The following is a 19,052-nucleotide window of genomic DNA, read 5'->3' on the forward strand; positions in this document are numbered from 1 at the left end:
GTGGAACAGTCATACCAGCCCTGGATTGCCCACCTCTGGACTTCTTTCACCCAGGACAGAAATAAACTTCTAGCTCATTTAAGTCACTGTTATCCTGCGTTCTGTGGACGGTGGGGCTTTTGCAGTTTTTTGTTTGTTTTTTGTTTATATACAGTCAAATCTACCTTAAAAGAATCAGATATGAAGCACAAGTTGATCACCAATCTTTCAGATAGAGGTTACCGCTCCTTTACAACAATAGCACCAATGAGGAACACAAAAATATCTGAGCTCAAAACACTTGCCTTTTTCAAAATAATTTGAAAGTCTTCAAGTTACATTAATTTGTAGCCACGTCATTCTTGGATTATTTATCACTCAAATAAAGCCCATTTTATTTTTATGTCTACAACCAAGTGATGGTTAATGTAAACAGATTACTCAACTTTTTTATTAGAAATAGACCTAAAATATAAGGAAATGTTTCAAAACTTCAGGAACAGCTCACAGTTGCATAAACAAAAGATTAACAAAAAGTTGTCATTAGGTACAAATCATCTAAAAATTTATACAGCAAAAAATCTGACCTTCAGAGGTAATTCCACACTCATGCTACTTCTCTTTCTCCTTTTGTCTTACTCGTTTTGTCTTCTCCATTTTCAGGTCATACAAATATTTGGGAGAGTTAGATAGGCAGGGCAGAGGTAAACTAAAGACTTACCTTCTAGCACAATGCTGGAAGTACTTCAATGTTAAGAGGGGCACAGGTAACATGTTACAGAAAAGAGATTACATTCAAGGATGGTCAGTTATCTCAAGCTTCTTTCACTGGATGGTGCCCTGAAGGACCTTCAAGGCACCTCCTGTACCTCTGAAGCCTGCCTGGAACTAGCAGAGCTCTACTTCAAAAGGAACAGCTTTCCGGAATGAATGGGTAAGGCTCTTGGCTACAGCTCTTGTGGCCATGAAAGGGTTTGTGTGTGACGTGGCCGGACCCACCATGTTGAATATAAGCTGATAGGTCAAAGAATTGGAATAAATTTTGTTTCCTTAAATATTTGTTATACTCTGAAAAAAATTCCCCAAAACGAAGATTTATATACACACACACGTTTTATATGTATTAATATCCATCTGTCTATATACCTGTCAAATCAGGGTTTCTCAGTAGCAACACTATTGATGTTTTTGTGCATTATAAGATGTTCAGCAGCATCCCTGCCTCCACCCTTTAGAGTTGTGACAATCAAAATGTCTCTAGACACAGCCAACTGTCCCCAGGAGCAGAGCAAAAACACACTCTCCCCTCAAACCACTGATCTAGATATTTATCTATCTACCTATTTATTTATAAATCTATTTTTCACACTCACCTAAATTTGTGCTTTTATGTTTGTATACATGCAAAACTGGCTACAAGCTATCTCAGATGCTATGAATTTCAGGCAGCACTCAATTCTGGGAAGCCCTGGAAACTCTTTACAAACAATAACCAAAAACTGGCCCATGTTACAAAGCATTTTCTAACACCCAACAGGTTTTTAAATTCACCCTTTGACATCTTTTCAAATTTCTAAGATAGCTCTAAGTTTGAATCGCTAGCGCGCTTCAATGCTTCTAAATTATGAAGGAAAATTTCTGCCTCGAGGCAAAGATGCATGAAATAAGATTAAGTCTGTGGTTGGCCTAGTGACTGCTTTTTGTTGACAAGCAAGCTTAGCTGCAACCTTGAAATTCATACCTACTATTCAACTCTGCCTCCAGGCCAAGAAAGCCTCCAGAAGGACTAAGGAAGACAACAAAGTAACGCAAGCTGAGACAACAGTTACTAAGAGTTTTCCATCTCAACATTACGTATTCTCTAGATGTTCAGGGTGGAGACGGGGGAGGGCGGGTGTGTAAAACGCTATCGAAGTAACATTGATCTTAAACAAACCTCTAATTATCTCCTAGAAAACAAACTCCACAACCTAAAAAATTAAGATGGTACTCTAACATGCGTGATTGCAGGAGTGTTTTTGCCCCTCCCCACGGTGTTAACAGAACAGAGGAAGTGCTATGTTCTGTTTATTGAGTTGAGGTCAAAATAGTTGGGAACCCAGTGCTGTGCTGTGTCCAAGACATTCACCCCCATCAGATACTGCATTCACGACTAGTAACAGTGAAAATCAGAGAAAAGGAGTCCTCCGTCCTTCAGGATGGAGAGTAGTACACAAAAATAGTCTTGCGAATGTGTCTTTTTAGACCCCAGTGCCTGCATCTGCAATAAGAAGGTACATTTGCCTAATGAAATGCGACCACACACCCTCTGTTATCACACTGTAACAACATAACAGAGTTCCTAAAATAAGCCAAGCCCTTCCACACCTCAGCCTCTGTATTGACTATTCCTTCACAGCCCATTCTTTCCTTCAACTAGGAATTGAGTGCCTTTCAAGTGCAAAACATTGTCGACAGGTGCTGTGGATACACCAATTAACTAAAATTGACATGGCCCCTGGAGTAACAGCAACCACAGTCAAGAGGGAAGACAAAAGACGAATATTCAAGTGTATACATGAAAACTGTACTGCAAAGGAAAGGCACAAGATGGTGTCTAGAAAAGCATTAACTAGCAGGAGGGACGTAACCTCAGTGGGAGGCAAGGGAAAGCTTCTCTCATGACCTGACATTTGAGTTGAGATCTGAAGAATGATTAGCAGTTCATTAAGCAAGGCAAGATGGGGGAATGGGAGAGTCTCCAGATGGAGAAAGCAGCGTGTGTACAGGCCAGAGTTTGAATGGAGCCTGGAGTATCCGAGGCCCTGACAGAAAACCAGTATGGCTGCGGCTCAGAGAGCAAGGGGAAATGTCTGAGGATTAGGGAGGAAGGCACAGGTCAGATCGTGTAGGGCCTTGCAAGCCACATTAAGGATTTTGATCCTCCTCCTAACAGCAACAGGTGGCCATTTTCGGGAAGAGAGCATCACTATCAGCCAGGCTTGCATTTTGAAAAGAACACATCAGCTGCAGCCTGGAGAATGGACTGGAGAACAGTAAGAGCGGAGGCTGGGAGACTAGTTAGAAGACTAAGATGACCACAGCAGTCCAGGTGAGAAATGCAGCGGCTGGGCCCAGCTTAGACCAGGGGGGCGGTACCAGGGAGAGAAACAGGCAAGGACAGATATGGGGTAAAACTGACAGGACGTGGTAAAGATGGTGAATGAGGAGACAGGAAGTAATAAGGATGAGTACACACTGGCATATGTAAGGGAGAATAACATTCACTGAGGCAGGAAACAGAGAGAATGTTTTTTACTGTGGAAGGGCAGAGGATGGTTAGAGAAGGCAAAGAAAGATCAGTGGTTGAAGCACACCAGCTCAGCTGCTTTTTAGCCATGTGACTATGGGGAAGTTAACCTCTCTGAGCCTTGTTTCCTCATCTATAAAACATGGAAAACAATCGTTCCTAACCTCGTATGAAAACACTGGACAGATTAAATAACACATGCAAAGTTTTATCACAGAACTTGGCACACACTAAGTACCAATAAATGTCAGCAGGGGTTGTGTTTGTTATATTTAAGAGGTCATTTAGACTTCCCACTAAAAAGTGATGCACTGAACACACATTTCCTTCAGTTCCTCTCAAAACCCCGTTAGAATGACAGTAAAAGTATTTTTTTAAGGTATAAACTTACTTGAAAAAAGGCGAAAAAGAGAATCTAAGAGGTAAGAGCAACAAACATTTAGAAGGTGGAAAGCAGATGGACAAGTGCTATGACCCAGCATATGCCAAAACCCGATCCTAAGCCAACAGTGGGAAGAGTCAAGAAGCAATCTGATTTATTCAGCAAAATCCCCCATGAGGCTCAGGAACTGGTGATATCAAGTAACTCTGGACTGGGGTTAAGGTGGGGCTAAACACTGGAGGAATGCTTTAAAGTCGGATTAAACAGCAATAAGACTCCAGCGCTCCAACATCCTCACCCACCTCCACCTGGCCGAGCGACTGCCCCTATCACTAGCAGAAAAGTAGAGCTGTTCTCCCTCTGGAGAAGGTAAAACAAAGAGTCTCTGCACTGGGGGACGACAGGCAGAGAGGGGGCTGGGGTACATACTGACACTGGGAGAGTACGCGAATGTTTATATCTTGAATGCTGTCCGGTCTGTTTCCCCCCTTGGCTCCCAGAATGATGGCAGCCAAGCCGTCAAACTCTAGGCAGGAGGTTAGATCTTTCTCTGAGGAATTTACCAGCCCAAAAAAAGGATAAAGAAGCACTGACATCAAAGGTTACACAAGACAATGGCCCTGCCAGATTATATAATAGTAACACACACAATAACCCACCCACAGCTCCTGAGTGTCTCACTCTTAATATGAGCCAAGAGCCAAAAGCATCTGATGTCATGATTCTGTTGTATTAACATGGTAAAGGTGAAGGGATTTTGCAGATGTAATTAAGGTCCCTAATCAGTCAAATTTAACCAAAAAGGAGAGGATGGTGTGTGGGCCAAGATGAATCAGGCAAGCCCTTTAAAAAAGGATTTTAGCAGTCAGAAACAGAAGTCAGAAAAACACTCTCCTGATAGCCTTGAAGAAGCAGTCATGTTATGAACTGCCTATGGAGAGAGGCAGCTCCAGGAATTGCCAGCCTTGGCTCTACACTGCAAGCAAACAAATTCTGCCAGCAACAGGAGAACCTGGAAGTGAATCCCAATCCACAGACAAAACCCCAGCGCCTGCTGACACCTTGCCTGCAGCCTTGTCAGACCCTAAGCAGAAGCCCCAGCTAAACTGTGCCTGGACTCCCAGGCCACGGAAATTTTAATATAATAAATGTATTTTGTTTTAAACCACTAAGTTAGCAATGATTTGTTACATAGCTTAGAAAACTAATAAATACCTGTATACTAAAAAGATTAATTTTATTTATGTAAATAATGCCTCAATAAACCAGACTGAAAAAATATGAGAGCAGAAATGGAAACCTCTATGGAGGGGTTAGAAGGTAAAGTTGAATAAATCACCCAGAAAATGGAGCCAAATAGAAAAACAGCAAAGACAAAACAAAAAGCTGAGATACATTCTTTCCCAAAAATCTACAGGAGGATGTGCTCCACCAAAAAGAGGGGGGAAAATCAAGAAGGAAAATGATATGAGAAATCCTATGGAAAATAAAGATTCCAACACAGGGGTGCTGAGGGAATCCCCAGGGTCCAGCTGCACAGCAGGCAAGAGGGCAGCACTCTGCTGCAGCAGATCAGAAGTCTCCAGGAGCAGCTTCTTCAGCAAGCCAAAACTTGCAACATACCAGATGCAACTGAATGTACTGAGCGAGAGGAGATGTAAACACGGGCGGGCCCAAAGCTTGGAGTTGGACTAATTATAAACAGGCAGAAAACAAAGCAAATAAAAAACAGTATCTTTATAACTCAAAGGAAAGCAAAAAGTTGTATAGGCAAGGAAATATAGACATAATATACATGAAGGCTCAAATACAAATACAATTTAGAGTCATAATAATGCAAACACTGAATGTTGATCTAACCAATATCACAGCTTAGTAATATTGGGAGGATGCATAGTAAGAGAGATAATTTCTCACCTTCCCAGTGGGAAGTAAATAGATAACACGTATACATGAAAAAAATCAAGAAGTAAACATTATTTCAAGATATGGAGGTCAGGGGGCTGGCCCAGTGGCACAGTGGTTAAGTTCACACATTCCGTTCTGGTGGCCCAGGGTTCGCCGGTCCGGATCCCAGGTGCAGACATGGCACCGCTTGGCAAGCCATGCTGTGGTAGGCGTCCCACATATAAAGTAGAGGAAGACGGGCACGGATGTCAGCTCAAGGCCAGTCTTCCTCAGCAAAAAGAGGAGGATTGGCAGCAGATGTTAGCTCAGGGCTGATCTTCCTCAATAAATAAATAAATAAATAAATAAGATATGGAGGTCATTATCAGGTAGAGTCGAAAAGTGGTTCCTCTTAGAGGGAAGAGGGGGCAGGGAGAAGGCAAAGGACGGCTACTCTTCACAACGAGCTTTGCAGACATTTCTGACTCTTTAAATTGCATGCATAAACAACTGAAGGAGAAAAAGATGACGGCTATACCTCCTCACATTATTTTTTCAACGCCCATACTACCTGATTAACAACCTTCTACCTTCAGGAGGGGGAACAGGTCATTTGCATCTAGAAGAATTCATATTAGTTTCTTTTGTTTCCCCTTAAAAATTAACTCTTGGTTCACTAACATGGAATCATTAGAAGTTTCTTCTAGGGGCTGGCCCCACGGCCCAGCGGTTAAATTCATGCGCTCCACTTCAGCTGCCCAGGGTTTCACCGATTTGGATCCTGGGCACAGACCTAGCACTGCTCATCAGGCCATGCTGAGGCAGCGTCCCACATAGCAGAACTCAAAGGACCCACAACTAGAATATACAACTATGTACTCAGGGGCTTTGGGGAGAAGAAGAAGAAAAAAGTTTCTTCTAAAATAACTGCAAAATATTGATCAGCCACTTTTCTTTTTGCTTGTTTGGCATGCCCAAGGAGTAGTATATGCAGTTAGCAAGCACACTCTATGGCTTTCAAGTAACTGTCCACTGGCTTCTCAGGTACCCACGTACCTGCCTTTAAGAGGCAAAGGCAGAAAAGGATATCATAGTGTCACCACCCCCAAAATGGTGAAGGCTTGGTGAAAACCCTCTCAGTACCTCGTCTCCTTTTATTCTAAGGACTTGATTTTTCCCTGCCACCAAGTGAGCACCTCGCATTAGCTAAAATGGCCCTCTAACCAACCAGCTCTGACTCAGAAACTTTATTCTACGTGTTCTGAGTTGAAGGACCATGTCTTTCTTCACAAAACATCACACTTAAAGTAAGAACCACATTTAAAAAAAATTTTAAATAAAAAATAGTTTCATTAAACACATTTTCAGAATCAACTTGTTAATGACTCCTCAATTACACTAGAATACCCAATGGCAGGCAAAACTGTTTTCCAACTGGGAATAATAAGGCCAATGCAGTATAGTCTCTGGAAAGTTAAAATCCTTTATTCTGAGACTTCTTGCTTTTTTGTTGTTAAAAGTCCTTCTTACGTTTCTTTTGTTAAAATGTAATTTCTGGCACAACCACACAGAAAACCTGTTTTGCAAGTATCCAAGAAAGTTAAACCAGATGTATCACCAGCCACTCCACATCTGGGTATATATTCAACTGAAGTAAGTAACCATGTCCACCAAAAGACACGCACAACAAAGTTCAAGCAGCATGATTCATAACAGTGAGAAACTGGAAATCACCAAATGTCCATCTCTACAATGACCAAATAAATTCACACACTGGAATACTAGACAGCAATGAAAAAAGAATGAACCACTGCTATATGCAACAGCAGGGGTGACTCTCACAGACAGGACATTGAGCAAAAGAGGCCGGATTCAAGAGTACATACTATATGATTCCTTTTACATGACAAGTTCAAAAACTGGCCAAACAAACCTAAGGTGATGGTGGTCAGATTATTGGTAGAGAAGGGCTCTGACTGAGAGGGGCTATGGGGAAGCCTTCTAGAGAAACAGAAATATTCTATATCTTGATATGGGTGATGCTTACATGGGTATAAGTATATGAAGAAAATCATCATGTTGTATATTTAAGATGTGCATTTCACCACATGTAAGATATACGTGAATAAAGTTTTTTTAAAATTATGACACAATCAGGAACATCTTTTAAATTACAATTTATATTACATTATAATTTATTTTACGAAATGTGTGTGATAGATGACAACAATTATGATTTCAATGTCTGTACTTGCAAAATAACAAGTTGTAGCTCAATACTGGTACACTCAAATAATTTTTTCCCAAGTTTTTATTTGGAACAAGTATAAACCCACAGAAAATCACAAGACTAGTACAACTACCAACCATATGTCCTTCATCTAGAGTCACCAATTGCTGACATTCTGCTACAGTCACTTTCTCCCTCTCTCAGCTTTGGGTGAACTATTTGAAAATATGCTGCAGACATCATGACATCTCAGCCCTAAAGGATAGTCTGCTACATAACCAAAGTACCATTATCACACCTAACAAATTTAACATTCACATATTATTATTCAATATCTGGTCCATATTCAAATTTCTCTAATTGTTCCAGAAACGTTCTTTATAAACTCTTCCCACTCCTAACCCAGGATCCTGTCATGAATTCATGCATTGCATTCGGCTGTCCTATTTGTTTACTCTCCTTTAATCCAGTATTCCACATCCCAACACAGTCTTTTCCATTTTTCATTTATTTTTAGTCTTTCAGGACATTAACAATTCTGACCCAATTTAGCTTTTAAATGTTCCTAGTATATGAAGCCCCAAAGTCTGCAAACCAATCACTTCTATTAATTTAGTGTCTTCTACAATCTTTAGCAGAACGCAGGCACTGAAATACCTGTATCTTGACAACACTGCTCAGGTCAAAAATACAGAGATTCAGGAGGCCAGCCCCATGGCCGAGTGGTTAAGTCTGCGCGCTCTGCTTTGGTGGCCCAGGGTTTCACCGGTTTGGATCCTGGGCATGGACATGGCACCATTCATCAGGCCATGCTGAGGCGGCATCCCACATGTCACAATTAGAAGGATCCACAACTAAAATATACAACTACGTACCGGGGGGCTTTGAGGAGAAAGCAAAAAAAGAAATAACAGAGATTCAAATTCACACACGGTTTATGATCCTTCTGCTTTAACTCACCGCTGGGTCTGAGCAGGCCACGGGGTCTGGTGTGGCGTGGGCACTGAGTTCGTGGGACTCACTAGCATGGCACTGTAGATATTGGAAGCCACCACAAGGATGCAGAGAAGGATGGGCCCGATGATCGCTCCCTCCAGGCCTAGGTAGTATGCCCCGCCAGCCACTGCCAAGCCCGTCAAGTAAGGATGGCCACCTCTGGAATGAAGAGCACATTGCTTAGCTCATGACTTTGAAGAAACATAAATCTCAGAGTAAATCTGAAACACATTCTCTGCCACCATGTTCATGCTCTAATATACCAGGCTTTTGATGCATTATCAGTTTTCTTTAGATCATCTCAATGTGGATAACTGAACATTGATTGTAATAATATCAAGATGCAAGAATTTTCCAGCCTACATAACATGTGTGACATCTGCCTTTTTATAGGTCCAGCATCCGAAGGAGTAAAGTCAGATTGTTAACAGGTACCTTGTACCCATTAGGTGGCTGTCTGAGGTGGGTTAATGCTGGCTTAGGACTGGTTACCTAAGTCTACCTGTGAAGTTTACCCCCATCAGGGATAATTAAATGAGCACAATTTACTATGTAATTCAGTTAATTATGCTTTTCATAAGATGACAACAATACAACAGCATCCCTGTTATTCACAGCTTAGATTTCTGGCAATATAGTTTTTAACACAGGTAGTGATTTAAAAAAAAAAGGCCTCATGAGGAAAATATCTGTCACAAAACCCAAGCTTTTTAATTCACGGGAGAGTCATAACTGTCCTCCAGCTTATCACAATATCACTTACATAAATGGAATGAAGTAAGACAGACGACAGCAGCACAGCACAGTGACAATGATCACAAATGACCACTGACATAGAGGGACTTGGAAATGAGGTATTTCTGTTTGTTTCTAATTTTTTTTTTTTTTTTTAAAGATTTTATTTTTTCCTTTTTCTCCCCAAAGCCCCCCGGTACATAGTTGTGTATTCTTCGTTGTGGGTTCTTCTAGTTGTGGCATGTGGGATGCTGCCTCAGCGTGGTCTGATGAGCAGTGCCATGTCCGCGCCCAGGATTCGAACTAACGAAACACTGGGCCGCCTGCAGCGGAGCGCGCGAATGTAACCACTCGGCCACGGGGCCAGCCCCTGTTTGTTTCTAATTTTTAAACACGGATGATCAGAACAATGTAGTGAGGGGCAACTAACTAAAGAGCCTGGAAGGATGTCTTGTATTATCTTACAGTTCAGTAAGTAATATTTAAGGTGAGCCAGTTTTCAGGACACCAATACATTATATTCATAATTTATATGACTTCCTCATTCCAAAAAAGGATTTAGGGCAGTATTCCACGTATGCCATGTAAGCAAGCTTTTTCCCTAAACAAAACATTTTAAGGAAAATTTTTATCAAAAAATGCTTAAAGCTTAAAAGAAAAAGTGTAGGAGCTTTTAAATAAAAGCTTCATTTAAACAAATAAAACAATTTATGCAAAATCTTTCTTTTCCTAATGATGCTGGTTAAATAAGGTATTACTTTATTAAGATAAAACCACACATAAGTCTTACATTCTAGCTAGAAACCTTAATATAAAATTTATAGCAAAGTTTAAAGAAATGAAAACACTTAACCATAAATCATGTAACTGCTGTTACTGTTAAAATCTCAGCCGATAAACACGTAAACCACACTCTGCCGTTCTCCTTTTATCTTTAATTTTCTCCCTCATGTTTTAGGCATAATAGTTCCCCTAGGGCTTGCTTAATGAGTTGTTTCTTTTTTGCTCTGGAATTTCAGGGCTTCAGAGTTCTACACCATTAATTTTCTACTTTAACTTACTAGAGAGAAAACAAGGTGGTATACGCTTTGTCTCCACAAAATTTCAAATTAACTGAAGGCTACTCTTTCTATAAAAACAGACCCCGTCTACCCTTATTGTGAAAGTGAGTTTTACTTAAAGAAAATTTAATATATTAATTATTATGACAGCTTCAGTAGGACTGTCCTAATATTCTGAATTTGAGTAGCTAATCAAAATTCAACATTTGGTCACATCCTAGATTCAAATAAGCAATGTTACTCTGGATACATGACTAAGTGAGAATTGGCTTGATTTACCTAATGCAATTTCTAAAAGAGATAGTAAAACCTACAAAAACAGATATTTATTTATTCTATTATATGGCCAAAGTCTGGCTTCTGCCTTAAATTTAACCTGCATTCATCATAGAACCATATTTGACGACCTCAGGTAAGAGAGCTCTGCTTGTCAGACATTAACTTGATAAGATCTGGTTTCACATGGAAATCCTTAGACGTACAACCCAATGATGTTTTTCTCCAAAAGCAAAGAAGTTCTGAAAATAAACTCTAACTCGTTACTGTACTTGAAATATTTTATGCAATGTTTCTTTCCTAGGTTAAATGTCACTAAATCAGAAGATTATTCAGAATTTTGTTTTAACCCAGGGTCTCAATTATTGTAAATAATATTTATATAATAACAAATGAGTATACACCTTGTAAACGATATTAATCATATTAAATTAAACTTTGATTAAATCGGTGGGATCACAAAAGACTACTTCACTTAAAAATCCCACCAGCTGTTGTTTCTCCCCTCTTCGGAAAAAAAAAAAAAATCTCTTTAAAAAAGGCCACAGAAATCCATGGATATGATTCAGCAGCAACTTCAGAAGTTCCGTGGAATACTTACCCTGAGATATCAGAGTAGATAGCAGTATCTACAAAGTAGGTTGGCAAGAGATGAAAAACCAACAGTAGGATGGCTTTGCATCCTAAGCCCTGTGTAAGCCACAGGTCTAGCACTGCAGGTATCGCTGCCCAGTACGTTCCCAGAAACGGCACTGCCCCGAGGATTGCTGCTAAAGCTGAGAAAGGATTAAAAGAGGAAAAGCAACTTAACATCATCATCAAAACAACGACAAAACAGCAGAACCCAAGCACTAGCTCCTCCTATTTAAAAATGTCCACCAAAACAAGTTAAACAGATACAAACTTAAATTTTAGGGGAATGATATGCCCTGTTTAACTGAATCTGCTAGTTAAAGAAGGTCCAGTATCTTAAAACTTGATACTAGAAACCTTTCTAAAGTGTGTGTCTACCTCAGAAATCTGTTTTCTCTTTTTGCTTTTTTTTTTGGTGAGGAAGATTGGCCCTGAGGTAACATCTGTTGCCACTCTTCCACCTTTTGCTTGAAGAAGATTGTGGCTGAGCTAACATCTGTGCCAATCTTCCTCTATTTTGTACATGTGATGCTGCCATAGCATGGCTTGATGACCAGCGTGTAGGTCCGCGCCCATGAACCCCGGGACGCCGAAGTGGAGCTCATGAACCTAACCACCACACCACTGGGCCGGCCCCCATGAATCTGTTTTTAAGCAACAAAACTTTAGTGGCCTGCAGTTGTCATTCTGAATCAACGGTTAGTTACTATACAGTCCTATAACTATAGAGCATTGGTCAAAATTTGTACGGAGTCCAAAGCCAAATCAGAAATTAGTTTCTAAATCTCAGATACAAATGTATATTCTTTACCTTGCTTCTTTCTAATAAAAATAAAATGTAATTAAAAAAGAAAAAGAAAAACCCTGCTAGCTGAAAGACCTTACTTCACGCTTGCCCTCTTCTAGAGCAGTGTGCAGGTTCGAGCACTCTGGAGAGAGTCTGGCTCCCCTCCAGACTAAGAGACAAGCAGACATGGACTCTGGTTCTGGCTCTACCATTAAGCAGGTATGTGACCTTGGAAAACTGTGGTTTCTCCTCTACACAACAAGGACATGACCTACCCTGCCTGCCTCCCAGGGCGGTTATGAAACCACCACCTCCATGTGCTCTCAGGCTGCTTGCATGTCAGGGGGTCGCTCAGTGAACAGTGAAGTAGGAGAGAACTTGAACGAACGTGGGAATGTAAAGAAGGGTGCACAGACAAAAGGGGGGAAAACGGTAAACATGGAAGGCAGATATATTTAGGAAGACAAGCGGCCACAGAAATAAAAGAAGAAAAAGCAGAAGGAAAGGAGCAGAGATAACACAGAGGAAAAGCAAAAGATGGTCATTAAACCCTCCTTGATGCTTATGGAATGGGGGTATAATCAGAATAGATCTTAGGAGGTATGCAGACAGCTTAGGGTCCTCAGAGGCATTCATCTCACCCCGGGGCCATACCCGTCACGGCACAAAGCTATCTGAAGACTCACCGTTCCCTGCCAATCAGTTCGAATTAAACACTTGTTGAACACCAAGTACGTGCTAGGTGCTGTGTTAAGTGCTAGGTCATTCGTCCATTTAACAATACTGATACAGCGCTTTCTATGTGCTGGGTACTGTTCTAGCTACTGGGACACAGCAATAAATAAACATTACAAGTCATATCTCTGCTCCTAATCTGGACTAGATTAGATTTCAAAATTCACTATTTTAAAATTTGAGAAAGATGACATTTCCCAACGTACGTAAAATGGCTTAACTTTAAATAGAGGACAGAGGAAGTCATGATACAGTTGTTACCTGAGGGTATGAAGACAATATTGATGCCAAATATAGTGTGAGTCAGCCAGGTGTACAGTCCGTAGAAACCAGCCATTTTGAGGGAAGCATCAAACACCCCTCTAGAAGGCCCAAGACAAAGGGAAAGTAAACACACACGGGATCATCTTGTGATTCAGAAACATCAATATGTCTAGGTTTCTGGCTACTGCAGTCCAAATCTGATAATAGCTTCCAGTTCTCCAATGGCCTGAGAATGGTGTTTTCATTTCGTTTCAAAGACACATAAAGACTGTATTTTAAAACCCTGAAATGGGTTTACTAAACTGTTCTTTAAATTTCTCTCTGATAAAAAGATAACTGAAATAAAATACCTTAAAATACCCTACTCACTGAAATAACTCATCCACTTTTCACTTCCAAAGCAGATTTTTCACCGTCAAAATAAACGGAAAGAAAATTGAGATTGAAGATCATGTTTCTGAGGATGTAGCTAAACTGTAAGAAATCCAGGCTGCAGCCAGCCCTCCCCTCTGGAAAGAGCAAGTGAGGGATAATATAACTTCAACTTCCTCCATCTTTCTTCTCTTGTTAACAAAATTTTGCCACATTTCTTCAACTATGCAACCAAGCCTACAAAGTAACTTCTACAAATGCTATCAAAGAATGTAGGTCATTGGGAGAGAATTTATGGAAAGAAAAATCTTACTAACTCCAAAGTAAAATCAGAGAGGAAAATACAAGAGGGGTAAAAACAGACACACATAATCAGTGACTAACAGGAATAAAGTACATGAAAATCTGCAATCTCAGGCACTACATTTTTGCTTTCAGTTGGAAGATTATTAGGGTAGTATTGTGTATGGAGGAGAAATAAGGAACTTCTCAGAGAGACCCCAAAGGCAGCAAACCTTAAGTTACCCCAAAGTTACAAACACCCAGGAATCTGCGGGGCACGGGGGAGGCATACTCATACTCACGAGAGAAGGAAAAGCCATCTGCAATGGAAAAAGCAGAGACCATGGCAGCAAAGGTGACACTGTACAAACAAGAGCAAACACCAAGCTTTTCCAAAGCATCGCAAGAGGTGTACTGTCGCAAAGCCAAGCTCTGGAGTCTGGTGATTCAGTCACTTAATAGGGTTCGGAGACATGGATTTGGTGACAGAGCGGCTCCCTAAATTGTGCCTTCTCTGTCATCCTGACCAACAGCTTTCACTCAAGAATGTCTTAAAGGTACCATGTGATCTCTGACAAGAAGGACACAGATGAAAGTGGTATCAAAAAGACTGAAACGAAAGGAGATAGCCCACAGGAAATATAAAAAATCTAGCGGCCTGGGGTTCACTGGTTCGGATCCTGGGTGCGGACGTGGCACTGCTTGGCGAGCCACACTGTGGTAGGCGTCCCACATATAAAGTAGAGGAAGATGGGCACAGATGTTAGCTCAGGGCCAGTCTTCCTCAGCAGAAAGAGGAGGATTGGCAGCAGATGTTAGCTCAGGGCTAATCTTCCTCAAAAAAAAAAAAAATCTAAACAGTAACTGGATAGAGGAGACAGAGGAAAATGAAAATGGCAGAGCTTCAGGTTTTAAACCTGAGGGGAAAAGAACAGCAGTGTCTCAAAGACAGAAAAGCCCAGAATGTGAGAGGACATGGAAGAAAAGGGAATACATTTAGCTTGGGCGATTGTAAGAAAAAAGGATGATGAGGTAGCTGGAAATAAGAGACAAGGCTTAGTAGAGAACCAGAGATAACAGATTTGAGATGCATCAGAATGGATTAACCACGGGAAAGGATAAGACGTCCCAAGAGGCAAGCACAGAGAAAATGGAGCAATGGGCCGTGTTCTCACAGGGGACCGAAGGACAAAGATAGACCAGCCAGAGAGATACTGAAATCATTTCGTAGGAGAAAGAAAATCACTTGAGTATACCATTCCCAGAGATCAAGGGAGAAGGAAGCTTTTGAGAGGAGAGAATAATATCAAATGCCCACAGAGAGATTAATAAAAATAAAGTCTAAGAAAAAAAGCACAGAATTTGACTAGAACTGGGGGGCGGGGTGTCAATCAAAAAAGATACAGAGGTGGTACTTTCATCAACTTTATGTCATTTAAAAATCTTCAAGCCAAAAATAAGCTGACATCAAAGGTGCAACAGAATATCTCAACTGAGTCACCCCTTTGGGTGGCAAGCAAGCAAAGCTCAATCCAAAAGGGACCACTTACAGGAAACACACATGGTCTTCTTTCTCCTTCCTCTAGGAATATTGCTTGTTTGTGATATTCTCACTTAGGCAACTTTTAAGTAATTTTGTGGACCGTAAGTGCATTACATATTGTTTGCAGTTACTAAATACATTCATGTAACCCAAGGAGGGAGGAAAAGACAAGATATTCTCCTCTACCTTATGACTTACGATCTGGTACACAAGCTTTACAAAACACCAGAGAACGACCCTCTAACGATTCACTGGGAGATAGAATTTCTTAACTCCCTCAAAATCCTAGCCATTTTTCCTCCTCTCTTTTTACCACTTTATTGAATTATAATTTACAAAGAACAAAATTCACCAACTTTTCGTGTACAATTCAGTAAGTCCTGACAAATGTATACAGTTGCATAACCACCGCTACAGTCGAGATACAGAACAATTCCATCACCCCAAAAAGTTCCCTCATGCCCTTTTATAGTCTATGCCCCCGAACCCTGGTCTCTGACAAGCCACTAAATATGCTTTGTCACTATCATTACAGTTTTGCCTTTTCTAGAATTCATGTTAACAGGACATCATACATTACGTAGCTTTTTAACAAAATTGTGGTAAAATATACACAACGTGACATTTACCATTTACCCATTTTTCAGTGTATAGTTCAGTGGCATCAAGTACATCCACACTGTCATTATGTAGCTTTTTGTGTTTGGTTCCTTTCACCTAGTACAACGCTTTTGAGATTCCTTCCCACTGTTGAGTATACTGGTAGTTTGTTCCTTTTTAATTGCTGAGTAGCATTCCATTATACAGATATAGCACAATGTGTTTATCCATTTGCCAGTTGATGGGCATTGGGCTGTTTCCACTTTGGGGCTGTTGTGAATACTGCTGCTATGAACATTTCAGCACAAGGCTTTGTGTGGACATGTGCTTTCACTGCTCTTCAGTAAATGCCTAGGAGTGGAGACGCTGGGTCATATGGTATCTGCTCAACTTTTTAAGAATCACTAACAATTGTTTCGATCTCCCAATTTAGAGAAAATGTCTATAGCCCATGAACACCCAGCCAGAAGTCGCTGCCTGCTACATCATACCCCATCCCCCAAGGTATGAGGCTAAACTCCATACTCATGGTATTATGTGGATGGATACCGATAGAAAGAGCAAGTCAGCTCACGAAAAGCTAAATGACAATGCACCTGAAGCTGCTGGTAACCGACCCGGCGCACACTAGGTGCTCAATAAACAACAGCTGTCACTGGAGCTACTGTTGTCATCAGATTTCCTGAGATCAGTACAGTCGATCAGCGCTCAGAGGATTCTGATGATGATGAAGACTCTAGAAGTTTATAGCACCTCAAGAGCTTAGTATATCTGAATTGAGATGGTCAGGTCAAGAGAAACTAACATTTGCTAAGTACCCACGTGGTAGGCTGAATAATGCCCCCACAATAATGTCTATATCCTAATGCCCAGAACCTGTGAATATGTTACCTTACAGGACAAAAGGAACTTTGCAGATGTGATTAAGAATCTTGAGATGGGGAGAGTATCCTGGATTACTGGGTGGGCTCAATGTAATCACAAAAGTCCTTCTAAGAGGGAGTAGTTCTGATATTAGATAGTGGTGATGGTTGCACAAATTGCAGATATACTAAAAACTACTGAATTGTATACTTTAAAATGGTGCGTTTATGTATGTGAATTTTATCTGAATAAAAAAATTTTTATAAAAAGGAGGTAGGAGAGTCAGAGACAGGGGAGGAGACATGAGGACAGAAGCAGAGGTCAGAGAGAAAGAAAAGTGAAGATGCTATGCTGCTGGCCATGGAGATAAAAGGGCCACAAGCCAAGGAATGCAGGCAACCTCCAGAAGCTAGAGAAGGCAAGAAAACAGATGTATCCCTATTATAGACATCAAAAAAATGCAGCCCTGCTGATACCTTGATTTCAGGACTTCTGACCTCCAGAACCGTAAAACAAAAAATCTGTCTTGTTTAAGCCTCTAAGTGTATGGTAATTTGTTACAGCAGCAATAGGAAACTATTACAGGAAATAGGAAAAATAATATAACCCACTATGTGCCAAGCACTGTGTTATATGCTTTGCATCTGCTTATTTCATGGATTCCCTGTTGGGTCCCCTCATCCACACAGAAAAGAGACTCCTGGTCAGAAATCAGGTAAATCTGTTAAACTAGAAGTCTAGTACGGTTTTTTAAAAAAGAAAAGAAATAAGAAAAAAACTCAAAATGACAGCAGGGCAGGCCTGAGGTAGTCAAAGTTAAAAGGCAAGAAAAAACCCTTCTGGAAATTATTGGATCTAGGTACTAGATCATTCTGTGTCCTAACTCCCAATCTAGACACCCAGTCACCAAAAGCCAAGACACTGGGTGAATATTCGTTTTTCGTATCCAGATTTCTATTATACATTACTAAGATATTCTCACTCAGGTCAACCAGGTACTTAATGGTCCTCAAAGCCAAGAGACCACCCAACAGAAGCCCGGGCAGCTGCATTACAGCGTGAGTCTGGTCCTGGCCAGGGCCCTGATTTGATAAAATGGCTATCCTAGCTGACCACTTCCAAAAGGGGATAGGGGCTCAGTATACCCATCTTGAGACAAACTGGGATCCTAGTCATCCTATTAAAGTGTTCTGGAAAACAGAAATAGAACATGGGGACAGGGGCAGAGAAACGGAAGAGCAACAAGAGACCAGACAAGCCAGGTGCTCACAGTGTGAGCGTCCACGCCTTGTTGGTACAACTAGATATGGAACTGCCGTATCCCGTTCTGACACCCAGCGTCTTGGCCTTCAGTGAGCTGGGTGCCTGGATTGGGAGGTAGTACACCAGAGTGATCGAGTACACAGATCCTACAGTTTCGAGAGGGCTGTTCTTGTCTTTTTACCTGGAAAAACTCAGGCCCTCATTCTGAGGGATTTTTTTTCCTCTTAACTGAGCTACACTCCCAGTTTAATAAATTTAGTTGATTTCTGACCAAAGGTCTCTTTTTCTGGATGAACAAGGGGACCTAACAGGGAATCAGTAAAATAACATACGCAAAGCATGTAACTCGGTGCTTGACAGCAAATGTTAGGGTGGAGGACGGACTGAGAGAAGGGATGAGACTGGAGGCCAAGGGCCCAGTAGTTAGAAGACTAATAAGAGAGAGAACAACAGAAGGAACTAACAGAGTGGCGGGGAGGAAGAAAACGAGAAAAGAACGCGGAAAATGAGAAATGTTAAGGAGGAGAAACAAAAGGACATGGATTCAGTAGAAAGAACAGGGAAATGAGAGTCCTAAGACCTGAAATAATCCTGGCTCTGTCGCCAACTGCTTTGGAATTCCAGTTCTGTCACTTATTAGTGGCACGATCTTGAAAACCATAAAACTTCTCTGAGCCTCACTTTCCTTGATTGTAAAATAGAGATAATAGGATTCACCTCATAGGGTTATTATGAAGATTACTCTAACACCAACTAAAAAGTTAACAAGGGGTTGTCTCACTTATATAGGCAAATAGCAAACATTTGTATCTCAACACTACTATTATAAGCCTATTAAAGTGAATTCAGCAATTTTTAAAGCAACACAATGAGA

At 40.9% G+C, this 19,052-nt stretch overlaps 1 protein-coding gene across 4 annotated transcripts in view; it reads right to left on the reverse strand.

Moving 5' to 3' along the window:
• The window catches only part of TMEM245 (transmembrane protein 245), a 91,472-nt gene that overhangs the window by 5,978 nt on the left and 66,442 nt on the right, over positions 1–19,052 (reverse strand). For 2 of the 4 annotated variants that reach the window (XM_008539210.2, XM_008539202.2), the window contains 3 exons: positions 13,252–13,352; positions 11,437–11,611; positions 8,728–8,922 (listed from right to left, as the gene is read on the reverse strand). In XM_008539210.2, the coding sequence (XP_008537432.2) occupies positions 8,728–8,922; positions 11,437–11,611; positions 13,252–13,352 (471 nt within the window). The remainder of the gene's footprint in view (positions 1–8,727; positions 8,923–11,436; positions 11,612–13,251; positions 13,353–19,052) is intronic. The other 2 variants (XR_011533278.1, XR_011533277.1) reach the window with 1 other exon arrangement.

The sequence above is a fragment of the Equus przewalskii genome, chromosome 26 (genome assembly GCF_037783145.1).
Source record: "Equus przewalskii isolate Varuska chromosome 26, EquPr2, whole genome shotgun sequence".
Taxonomy (NCBI): Eukaryota; Metazoa; Chordata; class Mammalia; order Perissodactyla; family Equidae; genus Equus; species Equus przewalskii.